The 24,661-nt window shown below is 41.6% G+C and overlaps 1 protein-coding gene across 4 annotated transcripts in view; it reads left to right on the top strand.

The window, feature by feature from the left end:
• The window catches only part of pard3aa (par-3 family cell polarity regulator alpha, a), a 318,714-nt gene that overhangs the window by 94,994 nt on the left and 199,059 nt on the right, over window positions 1–24,661 (top strand). For all 4 annotated transcript variants that reach the window (XM_034222612.1, XM_034222611.1, XM_034222610.1 and 1 more), the window contains exon 3: window positions 4,127–4,301. In XM_034222612.1, coding sequence (XP_034078503.1) covers window positions 4,127–4,301 — 175 coding nt within the window. The remainder of the gene's footprint in view (window positions 1–4,126; window positions 4,302–24,661) is intronic.

Raw genomic sequence — 24,661 nt, 5'->3', positions numbered from 1 at the left:
CGTAGCCTTGCGTGCCTTTGGATGTCCTCTTTTTAATTAAAGGTGTGGATTGAGCGGACAGGTTTTCCCGTGGGTTGACTCATGTCAGCCGTCCCTTCCAATCGGCTGTGAAAAAGCTGTTTTGGCAGATATGGATTAGCGTCAGAGCATCGCGGGGCAGGTAGTATACATCTCTGGTGGCACTGCCAGCATTGCCCCGTGACTGCTAATATCCTCTGTTGTCTTGTGTCTTTCGAACGTTTCTCGCTGTACGCCTGGGACGGCTGTTTGTACGGGTGCCAATCCTAATGCCCGGGCTTCCTGACGGATCAGAGGTTCTGGAGGTGGAGGGGGATTGTATGAGACAGAAAGAGACGGGAGAGGTTGTCAAAACAGCTCCTCATCCCCTCCTCAGCTGCTTCCTCTCCGTCTCCTTTTCTACTCCACCCTTGCTGCCAAAAGCCGGGAGGAGATCAAAGGAGGCCGACATGAAAGGTATCCCTGAGATTCCCTTTTTCGGTGCCCTGTCTCCCTGCTCTCTCCGTTGCATATATGGAAATGCTGAATCCCAAATACAGCCTTTACCTAGGCTGCAGAGAATGCCCGACCTCATCTGACTTTTTCTTTTCCTTTTGCTTCTCTTCCTCTCCTCCACCTCGCCTCAGCCCTTCATCATCATCATCTCTCTCCATCCTCTGCTCCTGCAGCCCTCAGGCTTCAGGTAGATAGCGGTTGATTGGCAGCTGCTGTGACAGTCAGTGGAACCGGCTGAGAGTGGATGAGTGTCAGCCTTGCACCAGAGGCTTAAGGCAGCAGCGATGTTGTAGCTCCCTGCTGGAAGGAGAAAGAGGCCCATGAAATAAGACTCACTTCTCCTCTTTTCCTTGCTTCTCTCAACTCTAGCAGGCAGAAGCTAAATAGGTTTTTCAAATGGCTCCAGAATTTATCTGGCAAACTGGAACATTTCTTCGTCTTACATCTTTTACTTTCTCTCATTCCTCTTTTCCTACCTTTGGATAAGCTGTTTTTTATTCTAGGTTGTAGCATCGTGTTATTGGGGGTTCTTTTTTAAATTCTCTTCACTCCTCTCCTCTCCCTCTGCTTGGACTCCTGAGCGTCAGCCGTTACGCCACTTGACAATTAGACATGCCGTTCCCATTTTTACTTTGCTAAAACTTTTTCCTCTTTTTTAAAAACTTCTGAATACTACCCGACACCCGCTGCACAGTAGCCCGGGGGGGGGGGGGGGAAGTCTGAGCATAAGAATGTTTAAACATAAAATCATCTCAGTTCTAAAGTGACTGTGACCAATTCCTAGACTGCGGAAAGCGTTTTTTGTGAAATGGTTTTCGTGGCATTGCAGCTTGAGCTCTGTCCTGCCAACGGCAACAATTGCATCAGTTTTCTCTCCGGCCAAGAGTGCCCCCTTCTCCACAGTAAAGAGGACATGAAGACGATAGAACGAGAAGGAAGAAGGCTGTATGGCATACTTCTCAAAATCTGGCAGACCATAAAGTACCTTAGATAGTCTGCAGAAGTGTATTGATCATAAGTAAGACACAATGTTTATGTTCTTTCCAACTTCCTCTTCCATCCCTGTCTGTATGTTTTGGGCACAACACAAATAACTGGCTACAAGCAGTGCTGGAGATCAGTGTCCTAACTGGACTTGGTAGATAAGCAGAAACTTGTTCGGAATCCATAAACGCAGAAACTTAAAAAATATAGTTGACGAATTATACTCATGGTTGACTCATACTAATATGATATGCATCAGTGCTAAAGATTTGATTTAAAAATGATTGGATTATGGCAACACTGTGCCCATATCTCTCTAGATAATAGTTTAAATTAGCATGCAAAACTTTTTTAATTAAATGCTACCATACTATTTTGTTGAAGGCTTTCATTAGGGATTCATTGAACCTGCATGTCAGGTAAACGTTAGGCGAACAGATCAAGAACAGACACAACATGATGCAGTACGACCTAAAAGGTGAAATCAGCTTTCGAAAAGTGGGAACTTTTTCATCTCTCTCCCTGGATTTAACCAAACCCTTTCAAGAGCACATAAATATTGGATGCGGGATAAATGCAGACTCCTTTGATTATGAAATAGAGGGTGTGTGAATGAGTTTAGCTGTACATGTCAGATACCAACAGAGTACTCTGGAGAGTCTGGTGAAAGGATCCAAGGCATAGCGAAGTGGACCTAATTAGAGGGATTTTGAATGTATTTAAAAATGAATCACACTTCGCCGCGACACCAACAACAGTATTCACCACTTCTCTAAATGGGCAGCTGGCAGGCAGGGGGCTTGTCAGGTTGCTAAATACTCCCAGCAACATATGAATGGGAGGCCTGATTACTTTGTCACTAATGATTCATTGGTTGGCACATGCATTCGGGTAGCGTGAATACCTCTGGGGACAACCCTTCGCTCTCGTCTGTGTTCACAGCCGCCTCCTCATCTTCAAATAGCTGTTCCTTTAATCCTTATCACAACATTTCCCAGCGAAAACATTATTTCATCCTTCAAACGCATACACAAAATCTTCACCTCCTGGAATTAGTTTTAACATCTTGTTACATATCAAAATATAAGATGGTAATAAGACAGATTACCCAATATAAGTATACATACATCAAAGTGTCTTTAATGCCTTAAGATGTGAATTTATACATTTGCAAACAAGCAAACCTTCAGCAAATTACCTCCTCAACTGTCTGATTTCTAATATAAGGCCTTCTCGTTTTGTAGCACCAGATCTCTTTTCTCTCTGATTGCCTCTCTGGTGCACTGAGCAAATTTGCGACAAACCCTTACAACCTGAGGAATGTCATTTCAAGATCGTAATGGAACCGGATTAGAGTGAAATGGAAGAAAGCCTTTACTAATAAAGTACTTCTCGGAGACGACACTAAGATCCCAGGAAACATCTTTAAGAACATTTTTTGCTTTAATTGTGCAAAGCCAGCATGAGAGATGTTGCTGTGAATTACGGCATCAGTAAACCACAAAGGCATCCTCACAGAAAGGCATCAATTCAGACGCTTCTACACCAACACATACACACTGTATGCATCATCTTCTGCATATGAATGAAATCAAATAGAGGAGCAGGGGCTTCTAAACTTGTTTATATGCAGATTTCCCTGCGTCTGGGTGATGAAAAACAGCAAATACATGGAAAAACACTTGTGCTATTTTTATCTTCAGACAAATACGATGCGGAATATACGAAAGCTGCTCCCAGCGGCGACTAATGCTTTCTTTGTTGGTTTCTCTCTCCACATCCATGGCCTTTCATTACACAGATTTGCAGGTAACACAAAGACATAAAAAGGAACCCATCTCAAGTCTGTATTACACATACTATTGTTCTGTGTAGCATGTTGTGCATCAGGCTGCTGCTGAATGATCGCGCTGTCTGCATGGAATAAGAGGTTCATCTTCTTGTGAGAGGTTTAGTAACAGGTTGTGCTGGCAATGAAAACCACTTGGCACTCTAGGTTTTGTGGTTGCATTGCTCCCCCCCCCTCACCCCCTTTCTCTCTGTATGTCACAGTCGAGGAGCATAAGAATAAGCCTTGACTCACATGTAGTCAATCAGCAATGTCCGATCTAATTTTCTTTATCCCACTGAAAAAGAGTCTACTGTTTCTCACACAACCCTAATCCAAGCTGCCGTCTCTCCCCTGCTCTCTTGTTAAGTGGGGGAGTTGGCTGTGTGGATGAGCCGTGTGTTAGACTCTGTTAATTACGGGATGCTGTAGGGAGTTCTCCCTATCTGGCCCGGTGAAACGTGGCAACGTATCACCTTTGTCGGAATGGAGCAGCTGCTCGCTTTGGGAGCCAAACCTGGCAATCCGGAACACACAGTGCTACATGACTGCAGATGCTGCAAGATTAGACTATAGAGAAAGAGAAAGTTGCTACACGACTTACAGCATGATAGAGTGATTTGGGCTGGGGCTGCCTGAATGTGAAATTGCAAAACCTACAAACACTCATGCATTATGCACCCATTCATGTATGGACACATACCTCATACAAACCCATATTTACTGCTAATGAAGACCGATAACATTTATGTGTCTGTTTTAAATATTCACAAGCAAACATGTTTTTTCCTCTTTGTCCAGCTGGTAGCTGTATATGAAGAGCAGGATCCCCACAATGGAGGGGATGGTACCAGTGCCAGCTCCACCGGTACGCAGAGTCCCGAACCCTTCGTCAGTGGCATGAGTTCGGCGTCGGCCTTTCAGCCCTACCAAACCACCAGTGAGATCGAGGTCACCCCGTCCGCTCTGCGATCCAGTAAGTCCCATACAAGTATTAATATCACGTACAGGTGAATGGTACAGAGCACAAGAATAATAACTTGGCTCTATAACATGGTAAAATTGTAAATATCAAAAACCCAATTAATAAAGAATGAGCGAGGTAATAAGTAATGTAAGCAACCAGCAGGAATTCAAAATGGAACGCTGAAAGTTAAGTGACACGTTTATGAAACTTGGGAGAAGCTAAATCTAAACATAACATTTGATTAAAGTTGGGTAAAGTTATATTATTGAGACAGAGATTACATGTAACCAAAACGCATGTTTGTGAGCTTTGCCTTGCTTGTAATTGGACTTGGGGACCTGAGAGCAGCACTAAAATAAAAACAAAGTCAACTTTACAACACTGGCAAACGTCATTTTTACTTGACATGCTTCAGGTGTTGTGTGGAGTCAAGTGTCTGTCAATACTGGGCAGTGTGTCCGTGGAATGGCAGTGTACTCATTTGGATAGACAGGTAGAGGCCGACACAACGGAAGGAATTGAGACACCTTTGGGTACTCAGTCATGCATGAGCAAAAGCACACATGCCAGAGCAAAAGCACACATGCCAGAGCAAGGTGGACATTCACTCACACTCACTCACTCACTCACTCACACACACACACACACACACACACACACACACACACACACACACACACACACACACACACACACACACACACACACACACACACACACACACACACACACACACACAGCCAGAAAATGGCACACAAGTCAGTGACTCAGATGTTGCTCATGTCCACATACTCACGTCCCATGAAGTGGAACCAGTGAGCTGATGCAGAGCTGTCTTAAACTTCAAAGGACATCTAAGACATTCAAACCAGGAGTCTCATACGGAATTGACTCTCTCTTTCACACACACACACACACACACACACACACACACCACACACACACACACACACACACACACACACACACACACACACACACACACACACACACACACACACACACACACACACACACACACCATGTATACATCACTTCAGGGGACATGACATTGACTTACATGCATTTCCTGGAGACTTATCCTAACCTTAACCAACACATGCCTTACCCTAACCCTAATCCTAAACCTAACCATGTCTTCACCCTAAACAGATTTAGGTCCCCACAAGTATAGTAATGCTAGACCACACGCATGCACACACACACACACACACACACACACACACACACACACACACACACACACACACACACACACACACACACACACACACACACACACACACACACACACACACCACACACACACACACACACACACACACACACACACATAGTGGAGAGTAGACTTTACTCTGCAGCTCTGCCATAAGCTTCTCTCAACCTGCCTGTTAGACTGTGGAGATTTATGGAAATTGTTCATGACAATGGGGCACTCTGAAAGTCAACCAGTTGCTCAGTGTGAGAGACAGTTTGGTTTGAAGCTATCTGACCTGCTGTCTACTGGCTTCAAAAAAAACTAAATTGGAAGCATTGACTTGGTTTCCTGGGAGATATGCAAGTGCCTTTCATCACTCACACAGACAAAGATGTTGCATAGCTGAATCATTTCTAAAGTCTCTTTCACACATGCAGTGCAACCCTAAAATGTGTCGGAACGCCAACATCCAAATCAATCAGAACAGATTTCAAAGGGACTTAAAGGCGGGGTAGGTAAGTTTGAGAAACCGGCTCGAGATACACTTTTTGTTATATTCCATGGAATGCTCTTAACATCCCGATAGCAATGAATATCTTAAGTGCTTTGACAAAAAATCCATTACAAAATGTCATCTGTGGAAGCCGTGGCGCTGTAAAAAGCACGACCAATCATTTTAGCCCGCCCGGCTAAAATAACTGGATGGCCTACCTGCCTGTCAGCCTTCCATCTGTGCACAAACTTATCTCGTGCCCTCATTGGTCATGTGCGCGTTCATGTGTGTTGGAGGAGGGGCTCTGTAAGGAAGTGGCAGATTTTTCCCAGCTGTGTATTTTCAAATTCTAGCGTGCTCTAGCTGCTTTCTTCAAAATTACCTACCCCACCTTTAACTGTGCCAGCTTCTTGTACAAAGTCAGCATATGTTCATTTATGAAGATATACAGTAAGATCACAACTTGCAATGAAACCGCAGGGCTTGGCAGAAAGTTCATTTATACAGAAACGGCAACAAATAATTAACTGGAGAAATGACTATTTGGTTATTTTTGGTTATGTAGCATGTAAGGGACAAAGCCAACATATTTATTTTAGTAATTGATCATATAATTATTCAAATAAGTAAGTTAAAGTTCAATATTTCATTTGATACCACAATAGAGAGCTTATGAAAACGATGTCTTACCCACAAACACACAATTCAAGCCTGTACCGTGCATGCCCTGCAAATTGTAGGTTTTGCATTCAAGAAATATAATGACGAGATTGCAGTAAAACAAAATAACTTATTGCTTCCTACACACTGCGTCTCTCACGGTGATGGGTATGTCCATAGCAATTTCCGAGAAAATAACAGTGAAGAAGATTGACCTACAGCTGATCAGGCAGTCAGGCAGGTAGGGCCAACAATCTGTTTTGTTTTGTGGTAGCTTACATAAGTGCAGTATTATCAACAAGATACAAGAGGGATTGCATTGTTTACTGGATATGTTTGTTCTTTGGAGACTCTTTCCCACTTAAAAGTTCCTAGTTCCACTCCTCTCGACACGTTCATGAGAAGATGTATACGTGTGTAGTGAATAACAGTTTTAAAGATGGAGAGACAGCCGGACAGACCGACAGACTGACTGGCAACACATTATCAGGCAGATGAACAAGACAGACAGGCCACAGTCCCTCCAGAGATGCAGATGAGCAAATTACTGGCAGCAGTATTGCATATCAGACATCAAAGTGTTGCAGCGGCGCCCTTGGCAGCTGTGCTCTGAGGCAGATAATTATGCCTATTTAAAATCATCATCTTTTAGAGCCATATTGATTGTTTTTTCCCCTGCTACAACTCCCAAAGTCCCAAATTCACCCTATCGCTTTCTTCCTGTCCTCCACCCCTCCTTTACCTTCGTCTTGGGAGCCCATTTTAGATTTCGATGCTAACATGTGCCGTGCAGGTCAAACTGCTAATAATTGGATTGGAAATGAGATGTAAATTACAATAATGAATGTAATGTCCACGTAATTATACGGACGCCTGAGCTGCCTCTGCCTCTCCTCACAACTCAATTATAATCTTTCAAGTCAGAGAAATGTTCTGAAACTTTAAATTAACAATGGCTCTTAATGATGTTTGCAGCTTTAAAATGGAATGTACTGCTCTTTGTTGCTCAAATAGTTTTATAGGGGTCCTACAATTTGACCCAGCCTTGACTTTGTATTACTGGCATTCAGATTGTGTTTCTTAAAGTCTCTCAAGTATGGACACAGGCCTGTGGGTGACGTTTTAATACCTATTTACGGCTGAAATGATTTGATGTCCATAATAGTGTCCACTAGTAAGTCTCCCACATTGAGACTAACAGAGAAACAAATGAAACTGATCTCTGGCGTTTATGTGGAATGTACTAGAGGAATGTACATGGTAACCCTAACCTACAATGGGGATAAGTACTGTTCATGTTCTGTTCACTGTACATGTTCAGACAGACTGACAGGGTGATGAACTTGGTTGTGTTCATGCAAAGTGCAGAAATACCTTAAAACATATGTCAATCGTGGTGTGAAGTAGGTGTGACTTTTGGATTTAGTAAGTATAGCTAAAAGTAGAGCTTTTGATGACATCATGTGTAAAACCCAACATATATTCCCAAAGAACAGTTCACAGAAACACCGTTTTTGGCATTGGTGTGTCTTCCTTGAACTTGACTTTCATAGACTACTTTTATTTGATTAGTCTTTCCCTGTTGGGGGTTATTTTTAGGTTTTTATCCGCTCAACGGCAATTGCTCGGTGTACACAATCAGAACATGGGAGAAGCTCAAGTGCTATTGACAGAGGTTAAAAACACACTGACATTGATGTGAAGTGGCTTTACAGAGTGATTGCAATGATACTTACATGATTGACCCCCCGCTGATGAACCAATCAAACTTGACTATCTACATACAACTTGTTATTTAAAGAGTTTCTCTATGACTACTTTCACATTTAAATACCCAGGGATGCTCACCTTTACCTAAAACAAAACAAAGAAAAATCGTGATGAGTAGTCCATTCCAGTCCCTGATTCGCTGCTGGTCCTTGAAGCCTTCGGTGACAGGGTTGCTGGCGGGCCATTAGAGAGATTGCCTGTGGGGGGGAGAGTGTGGACACCTTCGAAGAGGAGGGCCTTCATCTAATCAATTTGGCTTAGTGGTCTGCCACTGAGGAGCCTCCTTGCTGCCAGCCAAGGCCATATAAAAGTCACTACAGGAGAGGAGAGGCACAGTGACGCAATCACAGGACACGACATAACTGTACATTGTACCTGCATGTTAGTTTGCAAGACTGCCTCACCAAACATTTGAAATACACAAAGCTGCTCAATGAAGACATTCGTTCTTGTAAGCACAATAATTAATGTCTGTGATATTGTACGTGAGTATTCCTTTGGCTTTTTAAAAAAAGCTCTTAATCTTGGATTTAAGGCATGAAAAGTGGACTGCCCTTTCCCTCCCGGGTTTTCCCATGGGTTTGGGTGACTTCCAAAGGCAGTGATTGTCAATTATAGATAAACTACCAAGTTTAGGTTTGAAAGCACATGCAGCTAAGTCTGATAGGAGGCACTGATACGTATCATTCTCATCTGCCCTCTCTCTATAACTCTCTCTGGTACTCTTCAATGTCTCACTTCAGCAGTGAGCAGGTGATGCAGTGTGATCTAAGGGCTTCGATATCTGAAGACTTGCACAGTTGATAACGTTGGCAGATTGGTTCTGTCTGATGGTGAACCCATCTGACATCAGCTCAATCCGTCTCTTTTCTGTCTTACCCCTAAAGTTCATGGAATATTTGGAAAAGTCATCACTTTGATACAACAATTGAAGCCTTAATGTGCAGTACAGTAAATGAGGCCCAAGTTGTCCCCTGTACTGCTTTTGTTAAAGCTTTTTTTGAGCCAGCTGAGCTTACACCATGGCCTACAAATGAGGAAATGCACAGGTTCTTCGGTTTTATTGTCAATTAAAGGGTTCAGCAAGTTTCCTTTTCACATGGCAATTTCTAATGCCGTCAGTACAGTGAAAAAGCTGATCACCCAGGCTACAATGCGGGGGCTGGTACCGAAAGTCTGTCGAGTCCAGTCGAGCACAGCCATAACACGCTGTTGAAACATGTCAATAGATCTACTGAGCTCTCAACTCTCAGCTCCACAACGATCCACTTCAACTGTGCATCACACCTCTCAAAGTAGCTTCAGTGTTGAGCACACACTCAGCAGTGAAGATGTTGGGATAGCAAGCTCATATTTAGCAAAGCTGAAAGCACTTTTAAACCCACTGGCCCTCATGAGACTCTGAACTGCCTTCCTCTACCTGAGTTAGTGGAGGGGCTATTAGTTATGTCAACTCTTAATCATACTCACGTATTGTAGCGGGAGAGAGGGGGAGTGCCCAGGGTGGGTCTTTAAACTGATGTGGAGTGGGGGTTCAGTTCAAAGTCACTGGCAATATAAGTCATAAAAACACTCATGCTATCATAATATCATCCAGGGCTTATTATAGCTAATTATTACAACGGCTGGTACTGTTAAACGGCGAAGACAGTGTTTTGGTAATGAGGTGTGAAGTGCTTGGAGTGGTAAAAGTCTCCACTCAGCACCGCTGGGAATGTGCTACCAGTACTATTCCTATTATTACTTCTGCCAGGATCCCAATAAAGCCATAGCTAGACAGCTGAATCATGTGGAGCCGGTATGTGTGTGTGTTGGCGTGTGTGTTTGTGTGTGAAAGAGATGGTGTGTATGTGAGTTTTATGACTGCTTTATTACTTCCTGAGCTGGGCTGAGATCTGTTCTGCAGGTCTCTCGTGTCACACTTAAAGCAACACAGGAGCAGGGAAGTCTTGATTGGAAAACAAAGTCATTTGCACTTCCTGACATGCGGAAATAGACTCAAATGGTGGTTGGCCGTAACCCCATGACGGGGAGCATGGGAAAAAAGCCCTTGTTTGTTTGCACTGACTCCGGTGTCATCTCAGACACTCAGCAGAGGGACATTTATCAGGAATGATGTGTCTGCCTGTCACCGTTTGAGATACGGCATTCTCTTCCACTCCTATTTTTCTCAGAGAACTCTTAATGTACAGCTTGTTTATCAGCTTGTATGTACATGCTAACATATTTATAGAGTTGACATAAATCCTGTTCACGATGGCACTGCTTTTAGTGATAGTCTTGGGGATGAAACTTTGCAGAGACTGGAGGTGTTAGCAGGACATTTGATTGCAGAATTGACAGTGATCCAACCTTTCTTCATCTTGTCCGTGCAGATGCCCACAGTTCTGTTTTCTGACATTGTGAAAACGGAAAATGTCACACTGCACTTTTGTTGCTAAGTGACAAAATAAGAACAACAGTTTAATAAACCATTAGAACTTGCAGTCATTTAAAATGATTATACCTCTATATTATTCATATACATGTACAGATACTAAAGCTGAAATTGTTTTAAACTTTAATTTATGTCTCATCTTCTCTGTGTCTCTCATTAGTCGGTGAGCTCCTCTGTGGTTCTTTTACATTGTGTATGACATGTCAAAAGGGGGTCAAATTGGCCAAGGGCAATGCCTCCTGGTCTCACAACGATAAGTCCACAAAGCGTTGAGTGTTTAGCATCTCTTTGTGTCCAGACTCTTCATCCCAGTGGACCTGAAAACAACTCCTCGACTCCTCCACCCTGTTCATTAGTCCCTTTGTAGGAGGCCCCCGCCATCTTTCGCTCCTGCACCCATCTGTTTCATTGTCTTCCACTGGGAGGTCACCTGTGAAGTTTGTCTGCTTCAAAGCACATGTGAGAGAAGCACTCAGGGGCATGTGCAGCCACATGCGGGCAGCCACATGTGGCTGGAAACACACATACTGTAGGCCTACACACACACCTAATGCAGGCTAACAGGGATGTGTTCACAAATTCATACGTGTCTACAAAACTATGGCCTACATTACACTTTACAATTACCATAATATTAACTTAAAAAAGACAATTGAAACAAGTTAATTTACACTGTTATCATTTCAAATGATCTCACTGGGTGTGATAGATAAACTAAAAGTACCGCACACACCAATACATTTAGATTTGATGTAATGATTTACAAAAGCTTGCTTATGCAAGAGAGGGGTGGAAGATGAACATGCATTATCTTTGCCACAGCTACTCAAGAATGTCTCTCATCCCCCTACCCTCCTTCCTCGTGTTTTCCATCGGATCCTCAAGATACAATCACCCTCAAAGCTCTGTGAGAATCCCAGAACACTCCCTACCACATTCCCATCTTCCCGCAAGCATGATCAGTTTCAGAGTGCTTTCTTTGGCTCACAATCACAGCTTTGATCAAATCAAAACATTTTCGCATACTTGGCTTGATTTATTGTTTTTTATCATGGAATGGTTTCTGTCAGTCATTTGAATGTTACGGGCAAATTCATTTGACATTGTGCAGAGACTACTGGACAGGCTTCCTTTATGCTAGCTATGCAAATGTTTATAAACCACATTTGACCGAGGTTCTGGGTCTGGAATGCCTGAATATAAGCTACTCCTTATTTTTTGTTTGGATTTAACCTATAATCATTCATATTTGTTGAGATGCAGGAAGCAGCAGAAACACATGAATACAAAAAGAAAATCTGATTAAAGTCACCACTGCACTGGCTAATAATCAGATCTTTAGGAGAAGTCTGTCTTGCTTTTTTCGTCCGTCATGTCCTCACATTAGTATTACAAATAGCACTTAATTGATTTTAATAAAGAAGCTCTTCTTTCATTTTGAACACACTACAATAACTTATACATGTACAGTTGCAGAAAAACAACCTAGAGCTGCTTTGGTTTTGGGTTTCTTATTGTAGCAGATGCAGTTTGACAGGAGGGGTTGAATTTCCTGACCACTTCCTAAAGCCTGCTGCCCCAAATTGTCTTTGTCATGTGTAATTCAGTCAAGTAGCAGAGATCAAACCCAACCACAACCAACGGACTCAAAGTATATCCCCTAGTGAGGCTTGGGAATAGTGTCGGGAAGTACAGCTCAGTGCTAGAGCATTTGACTGCAGATCAGTGGGTCACCAGCTTAAATCTTTGTGGCCCCTCTTTTTATGGCAAGGTGATGACATGATCCACTCTTCAAATGGAGACTGTTTTCAGGGTGTGCTGTCAGCAAGGTCACACCTTGCTGGAAAGTTATTGATTCAGAAAAACTCTAGTTCCTTGAAACTGATATCGCTGCTACAATCCTGCTAGCAGTTTAAATTCTGTAGAGGATAAGATACATCTCTTCTTTTAGAAGGCTTGGTGTGAATAGAGGATATCCTGTCAGGAAGTAGTTTACTTAAAAAAATGAGTTTCAAGAAAATGTACTTTTTTGAAAGATAGATACTTTTTTCCCCCCACATTGGGAAATGATGTTGTCCTAGCAGCAGTGTTTTCAAGCATTACACAAGTTAAACAAATATATTTAAAAGACAGACATAATACAATTATAATAATATAACATAATTACGGTGGCCCTGAAGTGCAAGACACCACAGCATTTCACAAAACGCCACAGCATTTCAGAAAACGCCACAGCATTTCACAAAACGCCACAGCATTTCAGAAAACACCACAGCATTTCAGAAAACACCACAGCATTTCAGAAAACACCACAGCATTTCACAAAACGCCACAGCATTTCAGAAAACACCACAGCATTTCAGAAAACACCACAGCATTTCAGAAAACACCACAGCATTTCACAAAACGCCACAGCATTTCAGAAAACACAACGGCATTTCACAAAACACAACAGCATTTCACAAAACACCACAGCATTTCACAAAACACAACGGAATTTCACAAAACACAACAGCATTTCACAAAACGCCACAGCATTTCAGAAAACACCACAGCATTTCACAAAACGCCACAGCATTTCAGAAAACACAACGGCATTTCAGAAAACACAACAGCATTTCAGAAAACACAACAGCATTTCACAAAACACAACGGAATTTCACAAAACACAACAGCATTTCACAAAACACAACAGCATTTCAGAAAACGCCACAGCATTTCAGAAAACACAACAGCATTTCACAAAACACAACGGAATTTCACAAAACACAACAGCATTTCACAAAACACAACAGCATTTCAGAAAACGCCACGGCATTTCAGAAAACACAACGGCATTTCACAAAACACAACGGAATTTCACAAAACACAACAGCATTTCACAAAACGCCACAGCATTTCACAAAACGCCACAGCATTTCACAAAACACCACAGCATTTCAGAAAACGCCACAGCATTTCAGAAAACGCCACAGCATTTCAGAAAACGCCACAGCATTTCACAAAACGCCACAGCATTTCACAAAACACAACAGCATTTCACAAAACACAACAGCATTTCACAAAACACAACAGCATTTCAGAAAACGCCACAGCATTTCAGAAAACGCCACAGCATTTCACAAAACGCCACAGCATTTCACAAAACACAACAGCATTTCACAAAACACAACAGCATTTCAGAAAACGCCACAGCATTTCACAAAACACAACAGCATTTCAGAAAACGCCACAGCATTTCAGAAAACACCACAGCATTTCAGAAAACACCACAGCATTTCACAAAACACAACAGCATTTCACAAAACGCCACAGCATTTCAGAAAACACCACAGCATTTCACAAAACGCCACAGCATTTCAGAAAACACAACGGCATTTCAGAAAACACAACAGCATTTCACAAAACACAACAGCATTTCACAAAACACCACAGCATTTCACAAAACGCCACAGCATTTCAGAAAACACAACGGCATTTCAGAAAACACAACAGCATTTCAGAAAACACAACAGCATTTCAGAAAACACAACGGAATTTCACAAAACACAACAGCATTTCACAAAACACAACAGCATTTCAGAAAACGCCACAGCATTTCAGAAAACACAACAGCATTTCACAAAACACAACGGAATTTCACAAAACACAACAGCATTTCACAAAACACAACAGCATTTCAGAAAACGCCACGGCATTTCAGAAAACACAACGGCATTTCACAAAACACAACAGCATTTCAGAAAACGCCACAGCATTTCAGAAAACGCCACAGCATTTCACAAAACGCCACAGCATTTCACAAAACACAACAGCATTTCACAAAACACAACCGCATTTCAGAAAACGCCACAGCATTTCACAAAACACAACAGCATTTCAGAAAACGCCACAGCATTTCAGAAAACACCACAGCATTTCAGAAAACACCACAGCATTTCACAAAACACAACAGCATTTCACAAAACGCCACAGCATTTCAGAAAACACCACAGCATTTCACAAAACGCCACAGCATTTCAGAAAACACAACGGCATTTCAGAAAACACAACAGCATTTCACAAAACACAACAGCATTTCACAAAACACCACAGCATTTCACAAAACACAACGGAATTTCACAAAACACAACAGCATTTCACAAAACACAACAGCATTTCAGAAAACGCCACAGCATTTCAGAAAACACAACAGCATTTCAGAAAACACAACAGCATTTCAAAAAACACAACAGCATTTCAAAAAACACAACAGCATTTCAAAAAACACAACAGCATTTCAGAAAACACAACAGCATTTCAGAAAACACAACAGCATTTCAAAAAACACAACAGCATTTCAAAAAACACAACAGCATTTCAGAAAACGCCACAGCATTTCACAAAACACAACAGCATTTCACAAAACACCACCCACCTCTTTTTGCGGCCCTCAATTTATAAACAACGTAATTAATAACTTGTAGTAGCCTACTGATACCGTCCACTAGACTCCTAGTTACGTCGCGAGCTGCGTACATGATTTCAAATACCGCAAAATAATCTGTGACGCATTTGTGTGTATTGTGTTTGTTTCCCGGGGAAAACCCTCACAAGAAACACCGGCTGTTGTTATGCCTGCTGTGACGTTAAGTTGCCTCTTGTAATTATGCCTTTACAAGCTTACAAGCTGTATTTATCATCTGAATTTGGCGAAACAAGTTTCATATTCTTAAAACCAAGACTTTATTTATTTGAAATCAGATGAAAACAAACTGTCACGGACCCTGCCGTGTTATCTATGATTACTACGCTTTTCATTCATAATTTCAGCGGGAGGGAGGGGGAGCGGCGCTGAGGAACAGCAGAGTGCGGGCTGACAGGTGTCTGTGTTGACATTCCCCTTATTGTGGAATAAGGGGAATGCAGAGACTGGCTACAAGTGTCTTAGGTTCAAGTTAGACAACTAATGTCTGGGTTAGTGTTCATGACTTCATGTGTATGTCATCTAATGGTTAATCTCAATACACACACATTTTCCGTGCTTTCCAATAGTTTAAAATAGTTTTATTCCACTGTTAAATAACCTGTTCAATACAAACATGCCACTTGCAAAAATGAAATAACATTTCTGTGAACTGATATTTGTTTAGTGAGCTTATTAGAGGATGTTCCCATTTTTTGGGGATGTTCCCTTTGATTGTAAAATGTCAATGAGGATGTCAGACTTAGTATATTTGTTAATAATTACATACAACACATGGCATTTTTGTGTGTGTGTGTTCCAAGTGAATCTGCGGCCCCCTGGTTTCCAGTACATCAATGATGTGGCCCCCACCACCATCAAAGTTGCCCATCCCTGGTGTATATGATAGACTAGTAAACAGTGATCCAGGTAATGCTCATTATAACTGGTAGTATCAATATATTCAGTCAAAAGTTCAATGCCAACATATTTTATAATTTCTCATTCAAAATCTTTATCTGGCAATATGTACCCACTCAAGGAATACTGCTTACAATAGATACTCCTACACTTTGGGTGTGACACTTTGAACTTCGTATTTGAAGTATTTGGCCTGTATGTTATGTTTGGAGGTTCAAGATAAATAAAAAAGCCGAAGACTAGAAATGATATCGGTCATAAAACGGAAAAGTTAGACACCTTTTTTCTTAGCATGACGGTACCATTTGAGAGAGCCTTATGCAATCTTCAATAGTTTTTTTAAATAGAAATATGTGTGTCCTGTCCTGACAAAAGAAGAAACTTTTCGAAAGAAAATCATACTTTGCAGCTCATGAGTGCAGAGGGCTTCAGTTCATCAAGTGCTATGAAATTTGCTGAAAAGTTACTTGGACATTTCATCATTTATACATCGTACTTTGGGGTCAGGTTGTGCCATGACTGTGAACAATTTAATCTTTGGACCTTGGTAAGGCCTTTCACTGCTTTCATCCACAACTGCAATACACTTAAAACTTATGCTTGCATTGGAAGACCATCACTCCTGTCCTTTTTTAACATCTCCTTTTGATAGCATACAATCCAGATAATGCTCTGTGAAAAGCAGCATGGACTGACTGTCACTGTATAATACTTGTTTGATGTTAAAGTACTACATATAGCACCTTTGAATGCTGTGCCACCCTGTGACTTTTTGTGGAAAATACTATTTAATATCGGTGAGACTAAGGAAAAGTTTCCTTAACCACTATGCCACCTGTGTTATTCCTGCGAAGGGCGCTTCACATCAAAAGCTAGATTCTCAAACCCCATGCTTCCGTCTCATTGTCCCCTGTCTCGAGTCTCTATGAAAACCTCATGTGCTTTTCATAATACTCTGTGACTGATCAGAGCGATGCATATCCAAAACACAGTCTGCACATCATAATACCATCTGTTTTCTAGCATCCTGGATTCATTTTGTAAAACGGTCCACAAAAAAGTTCTTCACACAGAGCTGCATGGAGTTTCTGAGATCTTTTCTGATGTTTTTGCCTTTGTTGCTCTGCTCCGTGTTATGGAAAGTACGCCTCTCTGATATGCTTTGACTTGTTGCATTTAAACTTCTCTCTCATACATGCTGTTTATGTGTGTGTGTGTATCTGAGCAGAAATAGATGAGTGTGTGAGCTGTTTTAAGATTAGCATATGTGCCCAGTCAATGCTCCAAGCAGGCTTTATTTAACCAGAGATGTCTCTGTCGATTGAACCACACTGCCCTCACACAAGTGCCCTTATCGCTCCTCAAGCAGCACTCCTCTCATCTAACACACCAAATAACTTTATGTTTTCAGAAATAAATCATAATAGACTGCAAAAAGTTAGGGAGTCTTGAGAAAGTTTACATTTCTGTCATCTTTGCTAAAAAAAGGCTGCGGAAGTGAGGCGGTTTTTGATCAGAAGAAGTTATTCTCGTGGCTGAAATGTTTGCGATATGGATTCTGTGAACGTGCTGTCTGGAAACTGCGGTGGAATGAGCTCCATGCATCAGATGCTGTCTGACCTGCCAGAAACTCAAATGTGTTCACTCACTCATCAGCCTCCAGTTTGTGGTCACACATCGGCTGCCTGTGACAATTACATTGGTTGTTGTGGAAATAATTATCATAAGACGCCAATTAGTAACATACAGGACAAACCTCGATGTCTGTTTACCTTCTTTAAGGACACAGGCGGCTTAGCCAATAATGTTATTGTTCCCATTCTGTGACCGGTCAATACTGGGATACAGATGGTCTGTGTTGTGGGTACACTGGGACACTTCCTTCTCTGTATTTGTGGACTCCAAGGTAAAATCTTCGAGGTCATAAGTGTCCGAGGCAAGTAGCTCTGTGTTCCCACACTGTTTAGGCTATCTCCTCAAATATGTTGTTTACTCTCTGCGAAACCAGTTAGATGGGCTGGCAAGAGAGAGGCTCTCCAGAATTGACGTGGCAACTCTACCGTGGAGTCAGAACCTCTGACTCTTGGATTTGTGATGTGAATACTCTGGTACCAACTCCAAATAAATCACAGTGGTTTGACATCAAAGCTCCGACTCTTCCCGTGTCTCCTTCCTGAGTCGGTGACTCCACTGCATGCTACACAGAAGTTTCCTCTACATTGGTGACAATGCAGACATATTTAAATGTGGAGGAAGCAACTCTCATGCCACAAAGTCATTGTGCAGCTTCTCTGCAAACGCAGGTTCCCAATGTGAAAAACAACCTAGTGTAAAAGCTGATTGTGCAAAGGGTGGAGTTGCTAGTCTTATCAGTAAGTCTCTGTTTCACTTGTAGTAATGTCTCTTCATTACTGTAGTTATGTTCACATTGCATGAGTCTGACAATTTGATATGAGTGCAACTCTAACTATTTAAAGTACTCTCACCACTAGTGCATATGTACAGTACTCAAAGCATTTTACAGTTATAGATAAATACTGTATACACAGTTTTGTATTGTAGCTACTGATGGTCAACATGTTGGAGATTTGTGTTCAGCATTTCCTCTCCAATTGTTTTTATGATTTATTCTGGGTGCCAACGTCATTCATAAAACTATTGGACACTCAGAAGCACCACTCTATGCCATATCAGTTAAATTGTTCAGTGTGTGCTTTTTAAAGCAGAGAGAGGCCGGTTTCATTTCAGCCCTTACAGACTGACCCCCTGATGTTGAAGTACTTCCACACTGAAATGACATTTCCTGGGTGAGAAGAGGGCCGGAAGAACTCTTTATTTATCTCAGCAATTCTCAGGTATTTGTCATTTGCTAGATAGTCTAATGCTTTTAAGCCAAGTAAACTGAATCCCAAAAATGTATCAAGCATGCTAGCTTTTGCAGTGATTCTAGCTTACCACTCCTAGCTGGCTCATGACATTTTCAAAGCGGTGTTTTTAATCATGAGCGACTTGGACACACATCAGGCTGAGTGAGATTTATGGCCTCTTTTCTCTGAGAGCCTGTACCTCCGGAACGGCATTAATGGAAAAACACACAAAATGGTGTTTACATGGAAGGTGCTGCTGTGGACCCGTTTCTGGGCCGTCTCTGGGTTGTTTGGTTTGCTGATTAGTAACTCTCTGGGGGCCGGAGAGTGGAGGGGAGTCTCCATGAGTCTGGACTGATTTGAGATGGTTTTGTGGCGTAGTAATGTGGCTGCTATGTGTATATAAAGGAGTAATAATGCTCATGTGCATGTGTTTGTACTCATTCATAACAGTGGATATGCAAACACATACAAACACTTGCTGTGTTGCTCTCTGGAGTCTCAGCATGAGCAGAGCCTCGACCTAGATGAGTCAGCTTTGATTTGGGGAGTGAACTCCACTCCTCCCCTCCTCTCCGAAATCTTCATTGTCTAGGGAAACAGTCTGAGAGAAGCACATCGACACACATTTGTGTTATTGTTGTTGAAGTGTCTAGGTGTCTGTTGCTGGAGGCCTCACCTCCGAGGACCCGAGGAAGTCTGACATCCTCTCCTCTTTCTCTCCAGTAAATAGTATGTATTGTCTTTTTGTGAGGAGGAGAAGAGCAAAGCATCAGTCTCTCTCTCTTTATTTCTTGCTTAAAATGAAAACAGGACAGCTGACTTAGCAACCTTGTGGGGATATAGCACTCTCCTGCTGTAGTGTTTGACTCAGGGACTGTGATGGAACATCATCCCCAACAGCAGAACTAAAATGATTGACATACAAAGCGTGTCATTGGGGAGGGAACTGAAAACAAGTTTGTGGGTGCAGGTCTATGTGCCTAACGGTTAAGCAATCCAATGAAACATCAATGTATACACAATTTACAGTTCATATAAGGCATATTATTGTTTGGACCACTACACATTCATATGACACTTCATGCCAAATAAAGCAACGGCAGACTGATGAGATTACTATAATTGCGAAGTCTTAAACATTTAATTTGAGATATCCATGGAATCCTTTCTGGCACAGAAATGCATTAGTTCTTTCAACCATCAAAAGAGGTGCAGAGTATGTCCTTTTGGGCAAGTTTGCATCCTTTTGCCATGTAAAGAACTTGACCTTTGTAACCTGCAGTTTTGCGTTGCTCCGGTAACAAACAGGATTGGATATTATATAACCTAGGGCAGGGGTGTCAAACTCAAGGCCCGGGGGCCAAATCCGGCCTGCGACTTCATTTCATGTGGCCAGCAAGAGTTTGCAAAGAATATGTTTATTATATTCGGTTACATGCCACTTTACAGAAGCAGGTTGCCCGTACACGACATGTCCCACAATGCATCTCGTTTTGTGACATGCACACTGAAGAGACCTGCAATTATTTGCCCTGGACTTCTGCTTTCAGACGTAGTTAATTATAAGTTATTATCCTATCCGATAATAATCCAATTCAGAGACAATAATGTAATATAATACATTATATATATTATATATTTATATAGTTACAACTCGCCCTTTGAGTGCAACCATAATGTTAATGTGGCCCGCGATGAAATTGAGTTAGACACCCCTGACCTAGGGACATTTAAATGACGTTTTCACAGTATTTCTATATGGTTTGCTGATGCAAGTGTAGTGATGATTACACACGCATGCACACACACACAGCTGGTTTAATGTTTCCATAAGGGGCGTCCTGTATGTCAGCTTTCACAATTCATGTTTCAAATGTAGGCTGGCCAGGTCAAAACGGAAGGGCAGTCTTTGTAAATATTTCAACAGCCATATTGCTAAATGCTTTGACTTAATTGTTTCCTTTATTGTTTTAATATAGCCAACATACCACTGTGTTCATTTTGAGATACATCTAAATGTTGTTCTTTGGCCTCCATTTGTTCTGCTGGGCACATACGGCTTATTGTAAGGAAACAGGTGACATTGCCTGACAGGGAGGCCTGTTCCACACTTGAAGCTGTCCCACAGATGTGGACCCCAGCCCTGAAGGAGGGGTGGTGGCCACAAACACACCATCCACTGCAACCTTTGAACCTGTCCTTGTTAAGCCCTTGTGGACTCAGAAGGGAGTCCCCACCACGCTTCGCCTAACGGCTACATGTTACTTGCCCATGCTAATGGCATGACACACACACACACACACACACACACACACACACACACACACACACACACACACACACACACACACACACACACACACACACACACACACACACACACACACACACACACACACACACACACACACACACACACACACACACACACACACACACACACACACACACACACACACACTTCATAAGCGCCTCTTTGCTTTAAAGTGCTTTTCCATCCATCCATCTATTTGATTTCATGTTCCGCTCCTGGTAAAGGTCAACAGTTGAAGTTTTTTCAAAGTTTGTCCTATCTCATTATCTGACATTACATCTTCAGATTACAGTTTGCTGAACACTTCACAGAAGCACTAAGTTGGGTTTCCCACCCTGTTTCGCCCTGGTTGACCAGCGGCCTATTTAAATCTTCTACATTTTTCATCTCCTTCTCCACAGTCATGGTTCCCACTACTCAGAACTGTCTTTCTCCCCAGAAAAAAAGTTTTTTTTGTCCCCCCGTGGATGATTCAGGTCAGGGTGTATTCAGTAGAAATCCCCTTTGCTGCACACAAGGGACATCAATATGTAGTCAGTGGTTGGAGAGGAGAGTTAAAATGGCTCAGTGCCATAATTTATTCAGACATTGAACTGGCCCAGGCTTAAAGTATTCAAAGTAGCCCAGGAAAAAAACAGCTTTTAGACATTTCATGAAGCCATGGTCGCTTGGCATTTATATTTAAATTAGTTCAATGTGAAAGCATGGACTCTGCGAATGGGCCAGAGGGCCTCCAGAGAAAATACCCAGTTCATTCACAAGACAGCCCTCACTCCTCGGCTGATTGTGTTCATATACTGACTGTACTCTTATTTTGATTTAATATTAGTGAAGACCCAGCTGTATTTATTCCGTAACCACCCACCCACCTCTTACTTTATGTATGGGAACATTCCTGACCTTGGAAACATTATAGAATCTGCGATGTTCACTCCGGTAGTCATGCACTAATATATCAGTGTTCCTTTTCTTCCTGAAACCCCCCTTTCATGTTCTGATTAATTGGTTAATCCATATTTAGGCACATAGGAAATTAAGTGTTGTTGCACTGATATTTCTTCTAAACTTTGAATTATGTTGTGCTTTTGAACACAAAGAGAGTTATTTCTAGCATACCTTGTGTTGAAATATGAAACAACCATCAGATTTTTACTTTAACTAAATAATGTCCAAGATACATCAGTCACTTTTTGATCTGAATACAAATGATATAGAAAAAAAGAGTCCTTTGTAGAGATCAGGAAGGTTTTCACAATGTTTCTATCCCTGTGTGAGGTAATTTGAGGTACAAGAGAACAAGCATACATACAGATACAAAGTCCCTCCTCAGTCTGTCCTTTCTACGACCTTATCAGTATGCTGAGGCATTAACTCCATTACCTTGAGTTGGCAGCCAGTCAGGGGGAAGAGCCACTCTTTCTCTCCAGGTACTGTATAGTTAGGGCCCTCTCTCATTTCCGTGATTGGAAACTTCCACAGCCAATACATTAGCGCTGACCTCCATCTCTTTGACCACTGAGCAGGAAGTTGATATTGCGGCTTTATTAGAGCCACTTGAAGGAAAAGTGGGAAAGAGAAGTGAGGTTGATGTAACTCTACAGCAGGTCAATGTTGTTTATGGCCCACGACAGACATGTTTGTGTGAAGACTAGGCTTTTTGACATGTTCTCACCATGCGCCATTCTTTAAACTACGGAAATGATTGTTGTCTAGTTAATCTTAGGCAACCAGCTATAAAGACTTGAGAAGGCAGAACACCTTTCCATGGACTTTGGTAAAGTTGTACCACCCATCCCAATGGCTTCTTTACTTCTAACAACAGGCTGTTCAACATGTAGGTTAAGCATGTCACTTGAAATGAGCTCAAAGGAAAACATTTCTTGAGCATCTAGATCTACAAGTACACTATAACAACACAAAATAAAATGTCAAAGGGCTCTAAGCTAACAGCGCTGTATGAGTGCTGATCTTGAAAAGTGAGCTGCATGAACAGGATGGCGTTTCCTGATGTTCTATCTGACAAAACTCTTGTTTGACATTTACGTTATTTAAAGTGAGCAACAACACAAACCCTTTTTACTCATAATTAGACAAACATACCAATGGGTTTGCTTTTATTTAGGTTTACTTTGGATTTGTACAAACAAAAGATATCTTGAATGTTGTTTTTATTCCTTATCTGGAACATCTATACATCTTGGTTTTCAAAGTCAAAGTCAGCTTTATTGTCAAAATGTCTACATGTGTTTATACCGAAATCTCGAGATACCGTTTCCCGCAGTCCCACAGTGTGACATATATAACAAGATACAAAAAGGGCCTAGATAAACGGGGTATACAACTAAGTAATAGTATTAATAAGTGCTGGTTAATAATATATTTAAAAACACAGTCCACAGAACATGAATTGACATTAATGCAAGTATTTTTTGTGCAAAAGAACATTTTTCAAAGTACAGTTTCAGTGCAGTAGCAGCAGAGATGGAATTGAATCGGGTGCAATACCCTTAAGAAGACTGTCATGTCGAACCCTTGCTAAATGATTAAATAATCTATTGCATTGTGACTACGAGTGTGAAACTATTTTCCTTCAGGTCTGTATTGAAATCATCCTCAGTGGTTGTCGACACTAGTGTTTGGTCCTCAGTGCTGCTGGATGAGCAGTGAAACATCCTGGAATTCCTTATATTGAATCCTGTTTTCTGTTCTAAACCTGGTTCTGAACAAGAAGTTGATTCCTTTTTTATATTGTTATATTGCTCATGTCAGTTCTTTCTGCCAGTGAAGTGGGCATACTATTGTAATTGAAGCAAGTCCCCTTACACATTTTAAACATGTATTTCTTCCCATTCATTCAAACTGTGCTGGAGGCAATTTAAGAAGTTAAAATCAGTAGCTGTGCACACACCGTAGGTCCACTTTAATTGGAGTAAGCTTACAGCATTTAGAATTTAATATTCTCCTAATATTAAAAGACTTTGATATTGATTTAAGTGCTGTCAATATATAGCAGAGCCTTTATCTATGGTAATTCTGTGAAACTAATATATTTCTCCTCCAAACAAGGTGAGTGTGAAAGATAAATAAAGGACAAAGCAATACGAGGTAATAGCCCCTGGAGAGTCTGACCTCTCCCTGTGGTAATTGTAATGTGTGTACATCTCTATGACCCTGCGCCCTGGCCATAATCCCTCACTACAGGGCCTGGATTAGGGCCTTGTTTTATTAGCCACCCCCCCCTCTCTCCCTCTCCCACTCCATC

This window comes from Gymnodraco acuticeps, unplaced genomic scaffold (genome assembly GCF_902827175.1).
Source record: "Gymnodraco acuticeps unplaced genomic scaffold, fGymAcu1.1, whole genome shotgun sequence".
Taxonomy (NCBI): Eukaryota; Metazoa; Chordata; class Actinopteri; order Perciformes; family Bathydraconidae; genus Gymnodraco; species Gymnodraco acuticeps.
The sequence above is the reverse complement of the archived record's forward strand: the minus strand, read 5'-3'. Positions and strand labels throughout refer to the sequence as shown.